Source organism: Macaca fascicularis, chromosome 1 (assembly GCF_037993035.2).
Source record: "Macaca fascicularis isolate 582-1 chromosome 1, T2T-MFA8v1.1".
Classification (NCBI taxonomy): domain Eukaryota; kingdom Metazoa; phylum Chordata; class Mammalia; order Primates; family Cercopithecidae; genus Macaca; species Macaca fascicularis.
Genome location: NC_088375.1, coordinates 84875397 through 84894167, shown reverse-complemented (window position 1 = coordinate 84894167; position 18771 = coordinate 84875397). Strand labels below are relative to the sequence as shown.

General features: G+C 51.0%; 1 protein-coding gene across 10 annotated transcripts in view; it reads right to left on the bottom strand.

The window, feature by feature from the left end:
• Nucleotides 1–18771, bottom strand: part of COQ8A (coenzyme Q8A) — a 45587-nt gene that overhangs the window by 12048 nt on the left and 14768 nt on the right. For 4 of the 10 annotated variants that reach the window (XM_015450718.3, XM_005541024.5, XM_005541023.4 and 1 more), the window contains exons 2-4: nucleotides 12861–13046; nucleotides 8932–9342; nucleotides 8605–8671 (exon numbers count right to left, since the gene is read on the bottom strand). The exons of 1 other annotated variant lie outside the window; for it this stretch is intronic. In XM_015450718.3, the coding sequence (XP_015306204.1) occupies nucleotides 8605–8671; nucleotides 8932–9342; nucleotides 12861–13037 (655 nt within the window). In that variant the 5' untranslated portion in view covers nucleotides 13038–13046. The remainder of the gene's footprint in view (nucleotides 1–8604; nucleotides 8672–8931; nucleotides 9343–12860; nucleotides 13047–18771) is intronic. 5 more of the 10 variants (XM_074037924.1, XM_074037932.1, XM_074037914.1 and 2 more) reach the window with 3 other exon arrangements.

The window sequence follows — 18771 nt, the reverse complement described above, 5'->3', positions numbered from 1 at the left end:
CAGCATCGGAGGCATCCAGAAGATAAGCACCTCAGCTGAGACTCCCCGGGTCCTTGTGGGACCCCACTCGGCACCCCCACAGCCCTCAGGACACCTAACACCTCTCCCTGCTCAGATCCACATTCTAAGAGCACCCCCGCTCTGGCTTGGCCCACATGGCCAGGAAGGAAGTCCTGGAGGACAACCGGCCCCAGCACAAGCTCCAGGCTCTAAAGCCACTGTCAGCAGCCTCGCTTCCCTCCTGGCCTGTTCCAGGAAAGCTTCTGACATGTTTCTCACAGAAGTTATGCAGTGAAAGAATGACAGGGGAGGGAGGGGCAGGCTCTCCCCCAGGCAGGAACACAGGCTGCTCCTATGACTTCTGGACCCCAGTCCCTCACAAGGCCCCATCCTTCCAAAAGTCCTTCTGGGAGGTCATCAGAGCCAAACAGAGCCCTCCCATGAGCAGTCACTCGGCTTCTGACCAGATGGACACCAGGAGGTTAAAAAATGCCAAACGTCAAACACCTTCCAACAAACAGGGCCCTTCCCAGCAGGCTGGGTGAAAAGTGCTTAAGGGCAGCGGTGAGTAAGTAAAGTTCCTTGGAGCTTTGGCTTTACCTGCCAGAAACTAGGCCTGTTGACAGAGAAGGGCTCGCGGGAATTTCTCTACCAGCAAGGGGTAAAGATACAGCTAAGGATAAACAGCAGCGAATTACAAACCAGGCGCTGCCCTAAGCCCAGCTTTTACTAAGGCATCCAACAACCCTCGTCTGACAGACAAGAAATCCCCACAGAAAATGCAGCGGCCCAGGAGGCTTCCCTTCACTTCAAGGTGTTCCTGAATCCCCAGTGATTCAGTCTTTCTCTATCACCACCTGGTATCCTCCAGCTGCCCCCAGCCTCAAGGGAGGACAGGGAGCCTGGGGGGAGCTGCAGCCCACAGCATGGGAGGAAGGCGCACCGGAAGGGGACAGGAGTTCCTAGCGGCTGCTCTCACGGGTTCTCAGGATCTGGCTCTCTGTTCCCAGAACTGGACTGGTAGGGGAGGGGAAGCCCTACCACCCCTCTGGGGCCTAATTACAGAGCCTGGCCAGGCTCAGACTTCCACACACACCACAGAGGCCTGGGCTCTAGTCCCAGGGATGTCACAAATAACCATACAGCCCTGGGCCATATGCTTCTTCTTGGCTCAGCTTCCTCATCTGTAACAGGAGAGAAGAAGAACCGTCCTCATCTCCAACACAGAGCTCCTGAGATACACAGAAAAGCCCCTTTTCAAGAAGGCTCCTGAGAAGGAAGAAACACATTCCCACGCCCCTGCCAAGGGTGCAAAACTCTTGGATCTAGAGCGCATCTATCTTGCTGCAAAGTGGACCCAGAAGAGCACTGGCACTGCAGGAAGCATGGCGTGTGCCCTCAGCAAATCATGCTGGCGTCACTGCCTGCCACTCCTCGCTGGCCTTGTATGCAGCCCTGTCAACAAAGGGGCATCATGCCAGCAGGTTAGAGCAAACAGTGCTGCTGCAGGGGGTCCTGAGGTCCCAGCCAAAGGGTCCAACAGCATCGCTGCTGTGGGATGGCTCTGAAGGCCATGGCAAGCTACAGCCAGGTCTTGAATGGTGTCCAGAAACCAAATGATATCGTGAGTCTTTCACAAAACTAAGTCATTCCATTTATTATCCTCTATCTTGAAGCATGTCCTTTATACTTTTGCACTGTTAAAACGTCCTTTTGAAAAGATAAAGTGATGGTATAAAATGGTGCTGCTTTGTTTTAAATGTCCTCACATGCAAAATTTTAAAAATAACCACCCCAAGCCCGTTCACCCAATGTTTGTTTTAAATTTTACCACTGAGATGAGGGACACAAAAGTTTGGGGTGATGGGGCACAATGGTACCAGAGAGAGCTTTGCTGCTGGTATATTAACAGTATCCAAAGGGTACTGGCATCTTTGGGAAATTAAGCAACAAGAGCCAACAGCCTAAGCAATGCCCGTTTTCTAGCATAAGAGAGTTACCTTAGCTCTTAGGAAACCCAATGGAGTCTCATAAACTATATTTAAAAGCAAAGTCTTTTTCTGGGAGTAAGGGACACCTTAACCTTTTACCTTTTAAAAATAATAGAATACCCAAGGGTCCATTCCCTCTACTCTTCATTCCTGGCCCACTGACATGCTTTTTCTCATATGAGCATCTCCTTGTTTTCACAGGTCAAATTTCAAAATCCTTTCTACACAGAATCAAATAGTATTATTGCTTCCTATTTCTTTACTTTTTGTTTCCTGTCTTCCTCTCTCCCCTTCTCCTCTCTCCCCTTCTCCTCTCTCCCCTTCTCCTCTCTCCCCTTCTGCCTTAATGATGTGGATTGAAAGTCCCTGTGTGAAGGCCCCAGGAACCACCACAGTGCTATGCACAAAGCAGTGCTCAACTCCTTCTGGCAAGTCTTCTCTAGTGTCTCCTCTATCCATTAAAGTCTCATTTCTATAAGTGTCCAGTTCCCAATGTATAGGTACAGACGAGATAAGTCATCTCCTCTGAACCTGCAAGACTGAAGGATAAATGGAAACAGGGATAGAAAATACAGAAAAAAGCAAAGGAGACAGAGGAAAAAGATGTAACATATGTGTAACTGGAGTCCTAGAAAGAGAGGAGAGACAGAATAGTACAGAAACAATATTTGAAGAAATGATGAAAATTTTCCAAAACTGATGGAAGCCACAGTTCAAGATGTTCTGTAAACCCCAAGCAGAATAAATACAAAGCAAACCACACTCAAGCATGTCACAGTCAAACTGCTAGAGAACAAAAACAAAAAGGAAATCGTAAAAGTAGCCAGAGAAAAGAAATAAGCCATAACTTTCAAAGGAGCAGCAATAAAACTGATAGCCACATTTTCAAAACAACAAAGAAAACAATAGAGGAATATTATTAAAGTGATCAAAGGAAACATCGAATATACTACCCAGCAAAAATATTTTCAACATCAAATATACTACCCAACAAAAATACCTTCAAAAAACAAAGTACGATGATATTTTCTTTTTCTTTTTTTTGAGATGGAGCTGTCGCCCGGGCTGCAGTGCAGGGGCGCCATCTTGGCTCACTGCAACCCCCATCTCCCCAGTTCACGCCATTCTCCTGCCTCAGCCTTCTGAGTAGCTGGGACTATAAGCACCCGCCACCGCGCCCGGCTAATTTTTTGTATTTTTAGTAGAGACGGGGTTTCACCGTGTTAGCCAGGATGGTCTCGATCTCCTGACCTCGTGATCCGCCCGTCTCGGCCTCCGAAAGTGCTGGGATTACAGGCGTAAGCCACCACGGACAGCCGTTTAATATATCTTAATAATATCTAAAAAGTGTTCTAAGGTATTAGCATTATTGGAGAAGTAGTAAAAATAATCAATCACTTATTTTTATATTGTAATAAGTCAAGATGCATGCTGTGATCTCAAGAGTGATCACCAAAAGAACAGTAAAGGAATAATAAGAGCTAACAGAAAACATGCACAGTCATGCATCATATAACATTTCAGTCAACGGACTGCATATATGACAGTGATAGATTATATCATATTTTTACTATACCTTTTCTGTGTTTAGATACACAAATACCATTGTATTACAGTTGCCTACTGTATTCAGTACAGTAACATGTTGCACAGGTTTGTAGCCTAGGACAAACAGGCTATGCCATACAGCCTAGGCACGTAGCAGGTTATATACCATCTAGGTTTGTGTAAGTACACTCTATGATGTCCACACAATGATGAAACTGCCTAACGACACATTTCTCAGTCTGAATCCTTGTTATTAAGACACACATGAGGGCCAGGTGCGGTGGCTCCTGCCTTTAATCCCAGAACTTTGGAAGGTTGAGGCAGGTGGATCACTTGAGGCCAGGAGTTTGAGACCAGCCTGGCCAACATGGAAAAACCCTGTCTCTGCTAAAACTACAAAAATTAGCTGGGCGTGGTGGCACACACCTGTAATTCCAGCCATTCGAGAGGCTGAGGCAGGAGAATTGCCTGAGGCTGCACTGAGCCGAGATCACACCACTACATTCCAGCCTGGGTGACAGAGTGAGATTCTGTCTCCAAAAAAAAAAAAAAAAGAGAGAGAGATGCATGACTATAATTTTTTTTTTTTTTTTGAGATGGAGTCTCGCTCTGTCCTCCAGGCTGGAGTGCAGTGGCGCGATCTCGGCTCACTGCAAGCTCCGCCTCCCGGGTTCCTGCCATTCTCCTGCCTCAGCCTCCCAAGTAGCTGGGACTACAGGCGCCCGCCACTGCACCCGGCTAATTTTTTTTTTTTTTTGTATTTTTAGTAGAGACAGGGTTTCACCGTGGTCTTGATCTCCTGACCTTGTGATCCGCCCGCCTCGGCCTCCCAAAGTGCTGGGATTACAGGCGTGAGCCACCGCACCCGGCCGCATGACTATAATTTTAAGTCTTTGATTAATGTAAAAGAAGGCAAGACAGGAGAGAAAAGGGGGGACATAACAGATAGGTCAAATAGTAAACAAACAAAAACTAAGGTAATAGATATAAACTCTAACACATCCGCAATTGCATTTAAATGTAAATAGACTAAATATTCTCACTGTAAGAGTATCAGTCTACACTTAAAACACACAAAAAAAACCAACTATATATGCTGCTCATAGAAGATATGCATTAAACATAAGGACATTTTAAACGTTGAAAGTAGAGGGGAAAAAAAGATAACATGCAAGCATTACCCAAAACAAAGCTGGAATGTAGCTATAGCAATATCAGACAATGAAGACTTTCACCGAGATGAAAAGAGGCATAACATAAGAACAAAGGGTCAGTCCCTAGGAGGATATAAGAATTCTAAATCTGGCCAGGCACGGTGGCTCATGCCTTTAATCCCAGGACTTTGGGAGGCCGAGGTGGGTGGGTCATGAGGTCAGGAGATCAAGACCATCATGCGCCTGTAGTCTTAGCTACTCCGGAGGCTGAGGCAGGAGAATCACTTGAACCCAGGAGGCAGAGGTTGCAGTGAGCCAAGATTGTGCCACTGCACTCCAGCCTGGGCGACACAGCGAGACTCTGTCTCAAAAAAAAAAGAATTCTAAATCTGTAGGCAGCAAATAACATAGCTTCAAACCATACAAAGCACAAGTCAACAGACTAAAAGTAGGTAAATCCGCAATCATAGCGGACTTTTTAATGCCTCTCTCGATAGCTTATTGAATAAGTAAACCAAAATCACTTAAAAATCTGATCAATATGAATAATAAACCAGACTAGATAGACAGATCACTGCACTCAACATTAATTATTTTCAGGTAAACATGGAACATTTACCAAAATATTCCCATTTGGAATCAATGGCAAGACCCTTATTTATAACAAAAGAGAAAACCAAGGTAGGGCCCAAGGTCACACTGGAAGCAGAGTTGTAATTAAAGGCCAGCTATTATGATGACCTAAAGTTCAGTTCTGACCCCATATCCAATATATGACCCTTTCTTTCACACCACTCTTTAATAAAATCTAATATCCACAGATTAACCTGCCCATAGCATCACAGTCATAATGTCCCATAGCCAAATTGGACTTAGGACTCATGCCCCCATTTCAGCATCAAAATGAGCCCCTGGAATTCGAAAGCCCTTGACTTCCACTTCTATATAGCTGAACACCTACTGCTAACCTCGCTGAAAACCCGTCTGGGCCCCTGCAGCAGCCCCACCTCCCTGAGACCTACAGCAATCCCCTTCCTTCATAACCCCGGGTAGAAACTTCCTAGTCTGCCAGTCTGCACCTGAAAAACACCTTTCCTCCATGAAGGGAAGAAAGGTTAGAGGTATTTTCTAGGAGAACAAAGTCGAACAGTGCGACTGGAAACCGGACAGTGACCCACCAGTAAGCTATATATTTCACATTGCAGTGAAGAATATACTTAAACAGTATGTATATGTCTCTGAAACTAAAATATCTTGCCATGTGTATAGTTCATTCTAAGGATGCACAATATTAATTCTAATCTTTTCTATTTAATTCCATTCTGTTGAAATTGTTCTGTTTTTTGAGACAGAGTCACTCTGTCACCCCCGCTGGAGTGCAGTGGCGCAATCTCAGCTCACTGCAACCTCCCCTCCTGGGTTCAAGCAATTCTTGTGCCTCAGTCTCCCAAGTAGTTGGTATTACAGGCACACACCACCACACCTAGCTAATTTTTGTATTTTTTCTAGTAGGGATGGGGTTTCACCATGTTGGCCAGGCTGGTCTCAAACTCCTGACCTCAGGTGATTCTCCCACCTCAGCCTCCCAAAGTGCTGAGATTACAGTTAACTTGTTTTTATATGCTGATCCTGACACATTAAGGTAATTTCACAGTTTTCTAAAGGTTCATAACCTACAGTTTGAAAGGTTCAACTGGGTGAGCTAGAAGGCCCAGAAATCCCCACCAGGGCCAGAACGGCACGTTCTTTCCTGACCTGGCTTCTCTTTCCTCCCATCTTGCCATCTCCAAGCCTGAAACATCACCTGCCAATTGCTAGGGCAACAACATGCATGTCTCTGAATCATAGCTGTGGGCAATCCTCCAGCACACAGACACCCACAGATGGCTCCATGCATCAGGCAGGTGTCAGCAAAGGCTCCAGAGGCTTCTGATGCTACAAAGCACCCAAGACCAGGGCTTCAATTCCACTAACCCAGGCTCCCTCTGGCTGCCCATAATACCCCACCCTCTGAGGAGAGCCCTCTACCTTTTTTTCCTACACATCTTCCCATATATAACCATTTCCACATCAGTCTCTTTCTTCCTTAACCCGTCACCCAAAAGGGTCTGACTTCTGCCTACTTCGCCAGGACTTTATGGTGCTCCACCAGATTCTAATTCACCATCAAGACTTTTATTCTGACCACTTTTCCCAAACAGCCTGCCTTAGCTCTACCACTTCTCCCCACCCCACAAACACTCCCAGGCGAGGACTGCACTGATCCTGAAACACGTCAAACTCAGCCTTCCAGGGACAGGCTCACCAAGAGTCTAGAGTGAAGGGAAGAGGGAGGGGACAGAGAAAAGCTACCGATGTGAAAATAGGGTAGCTCCTGCCCTCAAAATCATGCAGAAAGAAGACAGACTCCATTCAATATTTTAATAAGAAATAATACATGTTACCCAGTGACAAGCCAATATGCAAAGCAGGTAACATGCCAAGTCTTCCAGGGGATAAGGACCATTAGAGGCCATCAGGGCAGTGACTCTAAAACTCATTCTGACAGCAGAACTCAGGAAGGTGTGATATTCTATGACGGACTGCTTGAAATGCTACCCCAGGAAAAGGAAATAAGCAACACTCTTGGCTATCCCATAGATGACACTTCATACTAAATTCCTGAACAGCTAAGTAACAGTGGGTGCCAAATATTAAGGTAATAATTAGGAAAGAAAACCTTACAGTTGAGAAAATTCTATCCAGTTAACCAAGTCTGCTCAGCACCTTGGAGAGGGGGGCCATCCATCATTCAATGTCAGAACCCACACATTACCCAGCTCCCAGAATACCAGGCTCTCAGGGAGCACAGTAGTACATAAGCCTCTGCCCAGAACCAGTCTTGAACAAGAAGGATGGGGTTTCCAGAAGAGAACAGGCAGGAGCGGAGAACAGCATATATGATGGACGGTGTATGGGAGGAGAAACATAAACCAGAAAAGTGACAGGCAGACCCATGAGGGTGCATCTCCATGACCCACCCAGCACCAGCACCATCATGGACCACTCAGACCTCTGCTGCCTACAGCCCTGCAACTAACCACTCACCCAAGCTCAGGGTCCAAATCAAGCCACCAAAACTGTGGCTTGCATTAATTATATCACCCTGGAGAACCTACTGAGGACAGCTGAGTGTTAAAGAAATGCAATCCCAGTAACTAACTTACAGTGTACCACAGCAAAGGAGATGGCGCTTTAACAGGAACATCTGGGCCAGCGAATTAGCAGCAGACATGACAAACATGATGTCATCAGAGCAGACACAACTGCTATAAATCTTCACTATAAAATCACCCTTCAACTTGTATAAAAAGAGCGCGTGTGTACTGGGCACGATGACTATTCAACCCCCCAAAGAAAAGTACAGAAAAATGGCTTGAAACAGCAGCAGCTGGAGGCCATGGCATCTTGTCACTCCACTCATGAGCCGCAGGCCTGGGGGAACCCAGGGCTGCCTAAATGTCTGGTCCCAAGGGAAAGAAAGCCCTGCTGAGCTGCTGAACAGCCCCAGGGAAGAGCTTTTCCTCACTACCCAGCCTCCTTCCTGAGAGGCCTCCAAAGCAGCGGTAGTGAGCCTGAGGCAGGGGTGAAACAGAGATGCTGCAGACACCGCCTCCAAGCAAGGCCTGCCGAGCAGTCCAAGCTCAGCTCCTGGCATGGCATCGACCCTGTACCAACCCACAGGGAAGAGCCAGGCAGAGCTGGAATCCAGTAACTGAATCATCCTCCCATGAAAAACTCCAGCTCCCCCAACAGCTCATGCAGGGGCAGCTGCCGCCACCTCCTCCCCCAACACCTTCCCGGGGATACTGCTGGGTCCCCACCTCCAGGCAGGGCAGGTGAGGTGGCCCAGGGGCACACAGCCACCTTACCTCCGAAGTTGGCCAGCCGGCCAATCCTCGTCACGGGCACCTTCCGCTCCCGGGCATGCTCACTAAGCTGGAGGGAGACCAGAAAGAGACCTGTGGAATCAGCCAAGGGGACAGGACCAACCTTCAGAGGCTCCTGTTGCCCCCACATCTCCTCTCCACCCCACAGGCAGCATCTCCGCCTGACAGCACACTCCACCAAGAGGAGGCCTCCACATTCCTAAAAACCCCAGACCACAGCACCCAGGAAAAGTCCCTAGAGCAGGACCCAAGGCCAACACTGCTGTGGGTGGGAGCTACCTCAGCCCTCCAGGGGCCTCCCAGACGCACCGTCTGTTTGTGCTGCTTGTTCTCGGGGCGAGCCTTAGCCTGCCGGGCCTTCTCAATGTCCTCAGCTGTGAGGCCCCCCACAGGGGATTGGTCCTGGTGGAAGAACCTTCGCTGAAAGCCCATGGCAGAGAATGAGTCTCTGGCATTTGCAAAGAGCATCCCGTTGGCCCTGCCCAGAGGGGAGGCAGCCTGGCCGGGGAGCCCAGCTTCTCTAAAGGGTCCACTGGCCACGTAGGCAGGAGCTGGGCCCTCGCTGTGGGCATGACCCAGGGGCGGAGGCGCTGACTGGTTGGGAGCAGAGGCTGCAGAGAAGTCTGTGGAGGCTCCGGCTGCCTGCGGGACTGAGAAGTGGAACTCCCCTTCTGGGCCATCGAAGTTCTCACCAAAATATTCTTCATGTTTATCCTGACCCTGCAGGGAGCAAAGACCAGCATGAGGAGAGCAAGAGCGAACCAGGAGCTCCTCCCTGCCTGTCCCCTGCTGCCTAGGACAGCACACTACCAGCATCCCGCCCCCTCCCACCTCCAGAGATGGCACGGTGCTGCACCCAAGACCCAGCACCCTTCCCAGCCTGGGAGCCGAGACCTGGGCTCCAGCCCTGCTTCTGTTGGGGCTCTGCTGTGTGGTCCTAGGTGGGACACTGAGCACCTACTGTGTGCCCAGCCGGGGCCAGGCCAGGTGCACACTACGCCCGCAGCGGGTTCCTCGCCTATAAAACAGAGCCAAGGAGGCCTCCAGGGCTTTGGAGATGGTAAACCAGGGCGCAAACAACAGGGAAAGCTCTGAGAGGGGAACACATAGCCTAAGGCCGGCAATGGGTGAGGGAAGCATACCAATGGGCCCACCTAAGCCCACAGCTCACTGCAGACATGGATGCCACCGGCCAGCCGGAGTGTGCATGTAAGAGATTCTCACTGGAGAGGTGGTCACAACCAGGACAAGGCCTGGCCGTCCCTAGGAGTTCAGGGTTCAGGGAAATGGAGGGGCAGGGGAGAGGATACGCCGTGTATTCTTTGTGACGGTCACCAGGGCCTGAGCTTCGGGCCCAGGTCCTTTCTGCTTCTGAACCAAGAGTGACCTTGAGTGAGCTCCTGACCCTTCTCTGCTACTTCCTCATCTGAAAATAGGGCTCCTCACAGTCACAGTTACTGGAGGCCACAGACAGGGCCAGGAAACAGCACCCAGGAGCCTATAATTAGAACAGCACCAGCTTCTGGAGGGAGACCAGTGGCCTGGATTCCCAGCTTCAACTGAAAGGAATGAAATGCGCAGGCAGCCGTGTGCTGCCTGCAGGGTACGCAGACAGCAGGAGACCCAAGCCTCTCACTCTGCTGTCTAAGATGTCACAGGATGGGAGGGAGGAAAGAGACAGGTTGTTACGCTCACTTCAAAAACAGGAAACTGAGGCAAAGATGGCTGATGTGCTGGTGAAGGTCACCAGGCAGCAAATAACAGAGCCAGGATCCAACACCCAGGCTGGCCCTGCTGGCTGCGACACTATTCTCAGAGTAGAAACAAGTTGTATTTAAGTCAGTGCAGTGGCTCACACCTGTAATCCCAGCACTTTGGGAGGCGGGAGGATCACCTGAGGTCAGGAGTTCAAGACCAGCCTGGCCAACATGGTGAAACCACATCTCTGCTAAAAATACAAAAATTAGCCAGGTGCAGTGGCAGGCACCTGTAATCTCAGCTACTCGGGAGACTGAGGAAGGAGAATTGCTTGAATCTGGGAAGCGGGGGTTGCAGTGTGCTGAGACTGCACTGCTGCACTCCAGCCTGGGTGACAGAGCAAGACTCCATCTCAAATTAAAAAAAAAAAAAAAAAAAAACCCACAGAAGTCATATTTAAATTCACAGAGCCCCTGGGAAAGCCTTGCCATGAGGAAGCCTGGACAAGGCTCTCCTTCTGCCCCATCGCTCCCATATGGTACCCTGGCCCTGTGCTACTAACACCTGTCGGTGTCAGTGTGGAAGCCCAAGGCCAGTGGGGGGTCCCCAGGGCCCCGAGGGGACCCGGGCTCAGTAAGTATCTGCTGAATGAATGCAGGAGCAACCTTGACGGGCTGGAGGGAGACAGGCTCCTGGAGTCCGTGACCTTCCTCCCCTCAGCAAGAAGGGAGACAGTGAAAAGCGAAGCACTGAGGGAGTGAATGGCAGCGCACTGCAGGCGGCCACCCTGCTCTGAGGGAGTGAATGGCAGTGCACTGCGGGCAGCCACCCTGCTCCGGTGCCTACCCTGCCCCGGTGCCTCCTGGGTGGTGTGGCTCATCACTCACCCCTACCTCCCAGTGACTGAGGGGGAGGCCCTGCCCCTTCCAGACACACTTCAGGAGCAGAGGGTTGGAGAGTGCCTGATCTGGAGGCCCCGCTCGCATTATGACTAAGGCCTGCCCAGGCTGTCTCACTTCTGGGCGGGCCCAAGTAAGCTGGGCAAAACACCCAAGTTTTGAGTGTCCCACTTTCTGAGTGTCCCACGGGCAAAACACCCAAGAGTGAGGCCAAGGCCCCACACTGAGGCACCGAACCAGGCAAGGGGAGGGCAAGAGCACGGAGTCCAGGCTGGGAGGGGACAAGAATTCTGGTCCTGTCACTCGTTATGAGTCCTGCAGCCAATTGCTTCGTCTCAGTTTCCTCATCTGAGAAATGGGGGTGATGGTCCAGGCCGGCCCCCATCCCAGGACAGCGGTGAGGCTTGGAGGAGAGCACAGATGTGAGGACTTCTGAACATTAAAGGCAGGCATGCTCGGTGACAGAGCCACTGTATCACTGCGGGATCCTCCCAGAGCGGCAAGGAAGGGCCTGCGGGTCCTAAACCTGAGATTGAGACGCCTGGGGGCTGCAACAGCCTCACAGCCTGCAGGAGGGCAATGACCTTTGTCTAAAAATCAGCCATCCACAGAAGAGACGTGGAAGGAGAGAGGCTGTGACACAACCTCCAATGCACACGTGCCTAAGGACACACACAGGTGCTCGCGCACAACAGGCACACAAACACCCCCCAATCCCATCTCCCTGACTGTCAGGGAAGTTGCTGGCGACTGTGCAAGGTGACGCCATGGTGGGCAGCGCTCTGCTGTAGCCAGCCCTGTTTATAGTCACCTCTCCAGCACACGATTTCACTAAAAACCACCCCTTGGAGTAAGACGTCAAGGCTTCCTGGACCTCGGCACAAAAGGTCATCTCTACCCCTAGATGGCACAGGGATGAGAGAGAGGCTGGAGATAAAGCTGCTTTTGGAAGGGCTGTGCCAGCTGCCACCCAGGAAAGGAGAGCCCCCAGTGAGGAGCCCCGAGACCCTCAGCAAACTGAAGGAGAAAAATGAGGTCGGGCCTTGGCGGAGGCTCAGCAGGCTCAGTGGGAAGGGCCTTCGAAGGCTGAGCCAAGCTGATGGACACCCGGGCCCCGGTAAAAACTGCATGTGTATGTCTCCAAAGAGCACACGTTGAAACCTAGCCCCTAGTGTGACAGTATTGGGAGGTGGGGCCTTTGGGAAGTAATTAAGTCATGAGGATAGAGCCCTCCTCAATAGGATTGATGCCCTCATAACAGAGGCTCTAGAGAGCAGCCCTGCCCTCCTCCTGCCCCATGAGGACATAGTGAGAAGATGGCCATCTACAGATTAGGAAACGGGCCCTCACCAGACACTGAATCTTCTGGCACCTTAATACTGGACTTTCTAGCCTCTAGAACTTTGAGAAATAAATGTGCATTGTTTAAGCCACCAGTCTATGGAATTTTGTTATAGTTGCCACCGCCTCACACAGGGGCCCTGTCCTACCCTGGAAGGACTGTGGGACACATTAGCTGGTGGGCCCTCAGGCCCTGGCCACCACAGACCAGTTGCCATGGTCACGGCCCTTGGTCTCCTCCAGAGCTCCAGGTCCCGCCCTCTTCCTGCCAGCACCCCTCCCACTGCCAGGCCCTCTTACCTGTACCTTCCCCAAGAACATGCCAATCTGCTCCACAGCCGTGGACTGCAGGGCCCTGGCCGCCATGATCAGCTCCCCTCCGATGCCCAAGTGCTGCAGGTGGGTTTCCACGGCTGCCTGGGTCAGCTTGACAAGGCCTTTGGCCACCATGATGGTGTCTCCTAAGATGGTAGCCATCCTTTGGGGCTGAAAAAAAGGAGGCCAAGTCAGGGGAGGCCCCGGGCCTCTGCAGGCCAAACCCACACTACCAACTCCACACGAAACTCTGAGCAAAAAGTCCAGAGGGCTGGTTTTTCCACTGATCTCTCCTTCTGCTAAGAGATAAGAAAGGGCCCAGGGCTCAAGGGAGACTCCACGTGACTCTGGACACTCCAGGGGAATAGAGCAAAATAAAGACCATTGAGTTGGTGGTGCAGTGTGCTCGCTGCTTCCCACACATTTCCTCTCCTGGGCCTCACAAGCACCCTACGGAAAACCTGAGGCACGGACAGGTGGTGTGATTCATGATTCACAGCAGAACCAGGGCTTGAGTCAGGCGCACAGACTCCTAGTCTAGGGTTCTTCCCTCTGGACCGAAACTGCCTATTGGGACAGGAGCATCCAACTCCCAAAGAACTTCCCTGCAAGGTCCAGGGGACCACTCACAGCATTGGTGCTCCAACCCGAACCCTCAGGGGCTGAGGCTGCCTGTCCCTGCCCAGCCACCGTTGCTCTGCCCAGTGAGGCCTGTGACAGATATCCACAGACCAAGGGACAACCAGAGCCCCTCCCTGACCCCTCAGGGTCGGCCCACCCTCAGCTTCAACTATTCACCAAACCGATGTTTTCAAACTGCAGTCCAGACCCACAGTGCAATCAATTTGGAAGATCCTAACCACCATTCAAAAGAAATGAACAACCAGCACCACCACCAAGCACCACTACCACCACCACCACCACCACCACCACCACCACCACCAAGCATCACCACCGTTGCCACCACCACCACCACCACCAAGCACCAGCACCAAGTACCACCACCATCACCACCAAGTACTACCACTACCACCACCACCACCACCAAGCACCACCACCACCACCACCAAGTACCACTGCCACCACCACCAAGTACGACCACCACCACCAAGTACTGCCACCACCACCAAGTACCATCACCACCACCACCACCATCAAGTACCATCACCACGACCACCACCAAGTACCACCACCACCACCACCACCAAGCACCACCACCACCAAGTGCCATCACCACCACACCACCAAGCACCACCACATGATGCAAAATCAAAAAGGAAGCATCAAGGAGCACTGTGGGTAGCTTTCTTAGTTCACATGTCCTACTTTCAAAGTGGCAAATAAATAAGCCATCTAAAAAAGTACACACTGAACAGTGCTTAGTTGTGCCTTTCTTCCTACCTAAACAGTTGCATCCTACATACCCAGTGAACTCCCAACTGGTGCCAAGTCCCACCCCAGACAGTGGTGCCAGAGCCAGGAAGCAGAGATGGTGAGTGCCCACTCTTCTGGAAGGAGGGCCTGACGAGGGGAATACCCTACAGATACATGGCCCTGCAAACTGGGAGGCAAAACCTATTCTTCTCAAATCAATAAACACTGCTAAAAAACAGATGTTGCTAATAAACACAGTCTGTCATTTGTGAGCACAATAACATGTAGACTCATTTCAAAACCACAGCCTGTACCCACCCGCCTTTGACAAATATTGCTGACCTACTCTTCAGGGTCCACACCTACACCTCCCCTTACCATACAAAGTGAACCCTTTACACCTCATCAATATTAGGTACTTTTTTTTTTTTTTAAGAGAGGGGTCTCACTATGTTGCCTGGGCTGGAGTGCCATGGCTGTTTACAGGCATAATTGTGGCACCCTATAGCCTCAAATTCCAAGGCTCAAGTGATCCTCCCACCTCAGGCTCTCAAGCAGCTGGGATTACAGGTCCGTACTACCATGCCAGCTTAACACCAGGTATTTTTCTGCAAGGGAGTCTCTGCTCTCATAGAAGTAGAAAGGAGGGAAGGGGAATAACTACCAGAAGGAAACATCTATCCAGAACTTTTCTCACCTTCTGCTTTCAAAAATTAGGTCTTAAAACCCTACTTCTAATGCACCACAATCCCAAAGTGCTTCATAATTCAACGATCCCACAATTTCACTGCAAATCCCTTCCAGGGCTGCACCAAGAACCAGGCACACAGTTACACCAGGAGGTATTTTCATCATGATTTTAAAGAAATAAAAGCCCCCAAACACATGTAATACACAAGTTAAAAATCCTATCAGCATCGTGACTTCATCTGCAAGTACCCAACCCTCGCTAGGAACACCAGTCTCCCACCCACCCTACTTCTTCCTGCAACTCCATGAGCACGTTTTTGGGGTCTCGCCTGTGAGTAACAGAAATGGAGTGTTTGGGCTCTGTGCCTCCTTGGTACAGCGGACTCCTGAAGGCCTCCGTGTGCCTGCCTGCTCTCCTCTGAGGAGGGGACAGCCAAAAGAGTGGCCACAAATAATAAAGCAGTGGAGGTGGGAGACAGGTGCTCATGTTTGGGAGTGTCCACTAGCCAGGCATGAAACCAAAATAAAAAGTCATCCAGAAGTTCCTTCAACACAAGTTCACTGACCTCCCAGTGCTCCAGGCTAGTTCCTGCAGGCCCCGGATGAACCTGCCCTGGCCCAGGGCTCATGGCAGCGTGGCAGGCCCGTACCTCTATAATGGGCACAGATACCAGGAAGACAGCTGGAGGCCAACTGATGCTGACACGCCAGGATCACAGGCAGAGTGGAAGAGATGACCTGGAGCTGGGACATGGGGCTCCAAGCCCACCCCCACCAGCTGCCACTGCCCAGCATGCGGCTCGACCTCTTCCATCCTCCCTCAGTAGCTCAGTTCGGAAGGGCTCTGGGTGCCTCATCAGGCCACTTTTCTGGTCCTAAGGTGCTAAACTGCTCTGACGGACTTTTGTGGGGTTGACAGTCTTTTTGACTTATTTGGGTGGCATAATGGTTGTTTTTGGCTATACTATGGCAATGGCTACTGAGGAGTATCCTGAAACATGAGGATCAAATATTGACATCTGAGGGGCTTTATTATTAGGACTATTAATGGAGTTGATGCTGGTTCAGTGACTAGTTGAGCACGACGGAGTGGGGATCACGGTTGAAGTAAATAAATGTCTTTATTGAAGTGTCTAGAGAGAGAAAGAACCATGATAAATGCAGCTTCCCAACCCCAGGGACAGGGGTTGAGAAAGCTGCACAACGCTGTGTTCCCACCACGGGAGGGCGTTTTCTGGCCAAACTTTCACTGTCTGACCTTTCCGGGACACCGTCTCACTCACGCTGGAGACGAGTCTCCAACCTGGGGATCCTGACCTGCACGTGAGCTGGTAATTATCTGGGTCATGGGGACTTTCAAATCTAGTCTCCAAAACTAAAAGACACCCCCACGGGCTAACTGGCCAGATACAAGAAGATATATCAATAGGAAAATGAGTTGTGTCCTTTTTTAAAATGAATTCAACAGGCAATCCTGATAGACAGCAGATGAGAGTATCACACACTGTACACTCAGGACCCACCGGGAGGAAGGAATTTTACTCTGAGGATGCCATATACACGCCAAGTCCCCCCTTCAGAGCCAGAACTCACCGTCTGTCATTCATCTCTAAGACAGCAGGCCAGGGACATTGTCTGCATTACCAAGCCGCTGTTCAATCTCCTCCGTAAATACAGAGTGTGGCATTATCAACCAGCTCCTCCCCAGCAAAGCATGGTGTGTGTTCTCTCTAAAAGCCAAGGACCCACCGTCCTCGGGTCTCTTGCAGTCATATCTGCCACCGAAGCCTCAACATGACTGGTATAAGAAGCCAGAAGCAAGTGGCACAAAAGGCCTTTCTTCTGGGCAAAGTGTGAACCAGGGAGAGTGGGGGCCAGGGAAAGTGTGTATCAGGGAGAGTGGGAGCCAGGGAGAGTGGGAGCCAGGGAGAGCGGTAGCCAGGGAGAGCAGGAACCAGGGAGTGCGGGAGCCAGGGAGAGTGTGAACCAGGGAGAGCGGGAGCCAGGGAGAGCGGGAGCCAGGCAGAGTAGGAGGCAAGAGTAGTGAACCAGGGAGAGTAGGAGCCAGGGAGAGTGGGAGTCAGGGAGAGTCCACGCTGAGAAGCCTTCCCCAGGGCAGCCGTCCGCTGCAAGCCTAGCATCCCAACCACCTATAGGTACCTCCTATAGGAAGTGTGTCCCAAACTGACCTTACCACCCCCACCTCATCCTCCCAGGGCTCCCACCCTGAGGAATGCAGCCGCCACACACTTCTTTCAAGCCTCCTCCCCTGCCCTTGAGCATCTGATATTCCCACTGGGTGATGCAGCAGTCATTCACCGTGGCTCTGCCCTTCCCTCCACTGCCTTTAGGTTCCAGCCAGGCCAACCCATTCCTGGAACCAGAGAGGCTTCCTCCTGCAGGCCTGTGCACAGGGGGCACACCTCCTCTCCTCCTCCCAGATCTCAGCACCAACATCACCTCTTCTGGGAAGGCTTCCCTACATGCCTCCCAGCACCCTGTGCCCATCCCCTCCAGCGCAGCAGTAACCACTTCCTGAATCTGCCTAACTCTCTTCCCAGTCAGATGTCAGCCACAGGACAAGGACCACAAGGACCATCAGCCACAGGACAAGGACCACATCTGTCTTCCCCCTCTCTCCAGCACCAAGCACCATGCTCAGGATTGAGCAGACAGGTCATCAATATTTGTCAAAGGAAATGAACTCAGTTGGTCCCTCCAAAGTTTGAGAAAGCCTGCTATTCTCTGGCTGGCTCACACCTGCTGGCAAATTTTACTCCACATACAGAATCAAGGGCCTCTCAGGAGGCTGGTCTGAGGCACTGGTCCTAAAGCTGCTGTGAACGTCTCTATCACCTTAAGACTAGTCCAGAGTGCTGGGCCATACCCCTAAGGGTTCCGTCTCAGCAGGTCTGGGGTGGGGCCCAGGAATCTGCATCTCTAACAAGTTCCCAGGTGCTGCTGACACTGCGGGTCCCAGGAACTTACTTTGAGAACCCCGGTTCTGGAGGAAGAGAGGGAAGGGGAGCAGAGGGAGCCCATGCCTATGGCCAGGCAGGACGCCTCCATGGGGACCCTTTCCTAAGAGTCTCCCCCTGCAACCCTCTTCCCAAGAGTCTGGCTTTGCCCTTAGGTGGAAGTCTTCCACCTGCCCCTTCTTTTTCCATTATTCTTCAAGAAACGAAAAAAGGAAATCAAAAGTGAATGAGCTTAGACACCGTGACCCACAGAGCAGACCTCCAAAGGCTGTCAAGACTGTCACTTCAAGGACGCTTTGGCAAGGACTGTTTAATGATATTCAGGACACCCTGAGGGGCTGGCAGTGGCCTTCTGCTCCCTGCCCAGCCAAGAACCATCTTTTCACTTTGGGTATGAACATTCTCGATTTCTAGCCTATATGGGCACTGAAACATTCCTTTACATCCCTTTTTTACCCTTAGAAAAAGACAACAATTGACTGTATCCTAAAAGACTCACAAGAATGTAAGTGTTGGGGCAAAGGCTTCAAACTTCTGAACCAAACTCCATGAGTCTCTTTAGATGTCACCTTCACCTCAGTCTTTACGATCACACACCAGGGAGCATCACTCAAACATCTCAGGCAACTCCTGGCTTCTATCAGTAGGGGCTCTGTCAGCAGGTCCTGAAATATCCTCACCTGCTAACAGTTTTCAAAGACAACTGAATACATGAAGAACCCAGGAGATGAGAAAGAGGGAAAAAGCCTCCGTCCTTCCCCTGTCAGTGAGCCCCAGTGCAGGCCTGCTGAGTGAGGCCTTCACAGTGGGAACCCTGGAGCCTGTACTCAAGAGTCTACCCCAGGGCTGAGCTC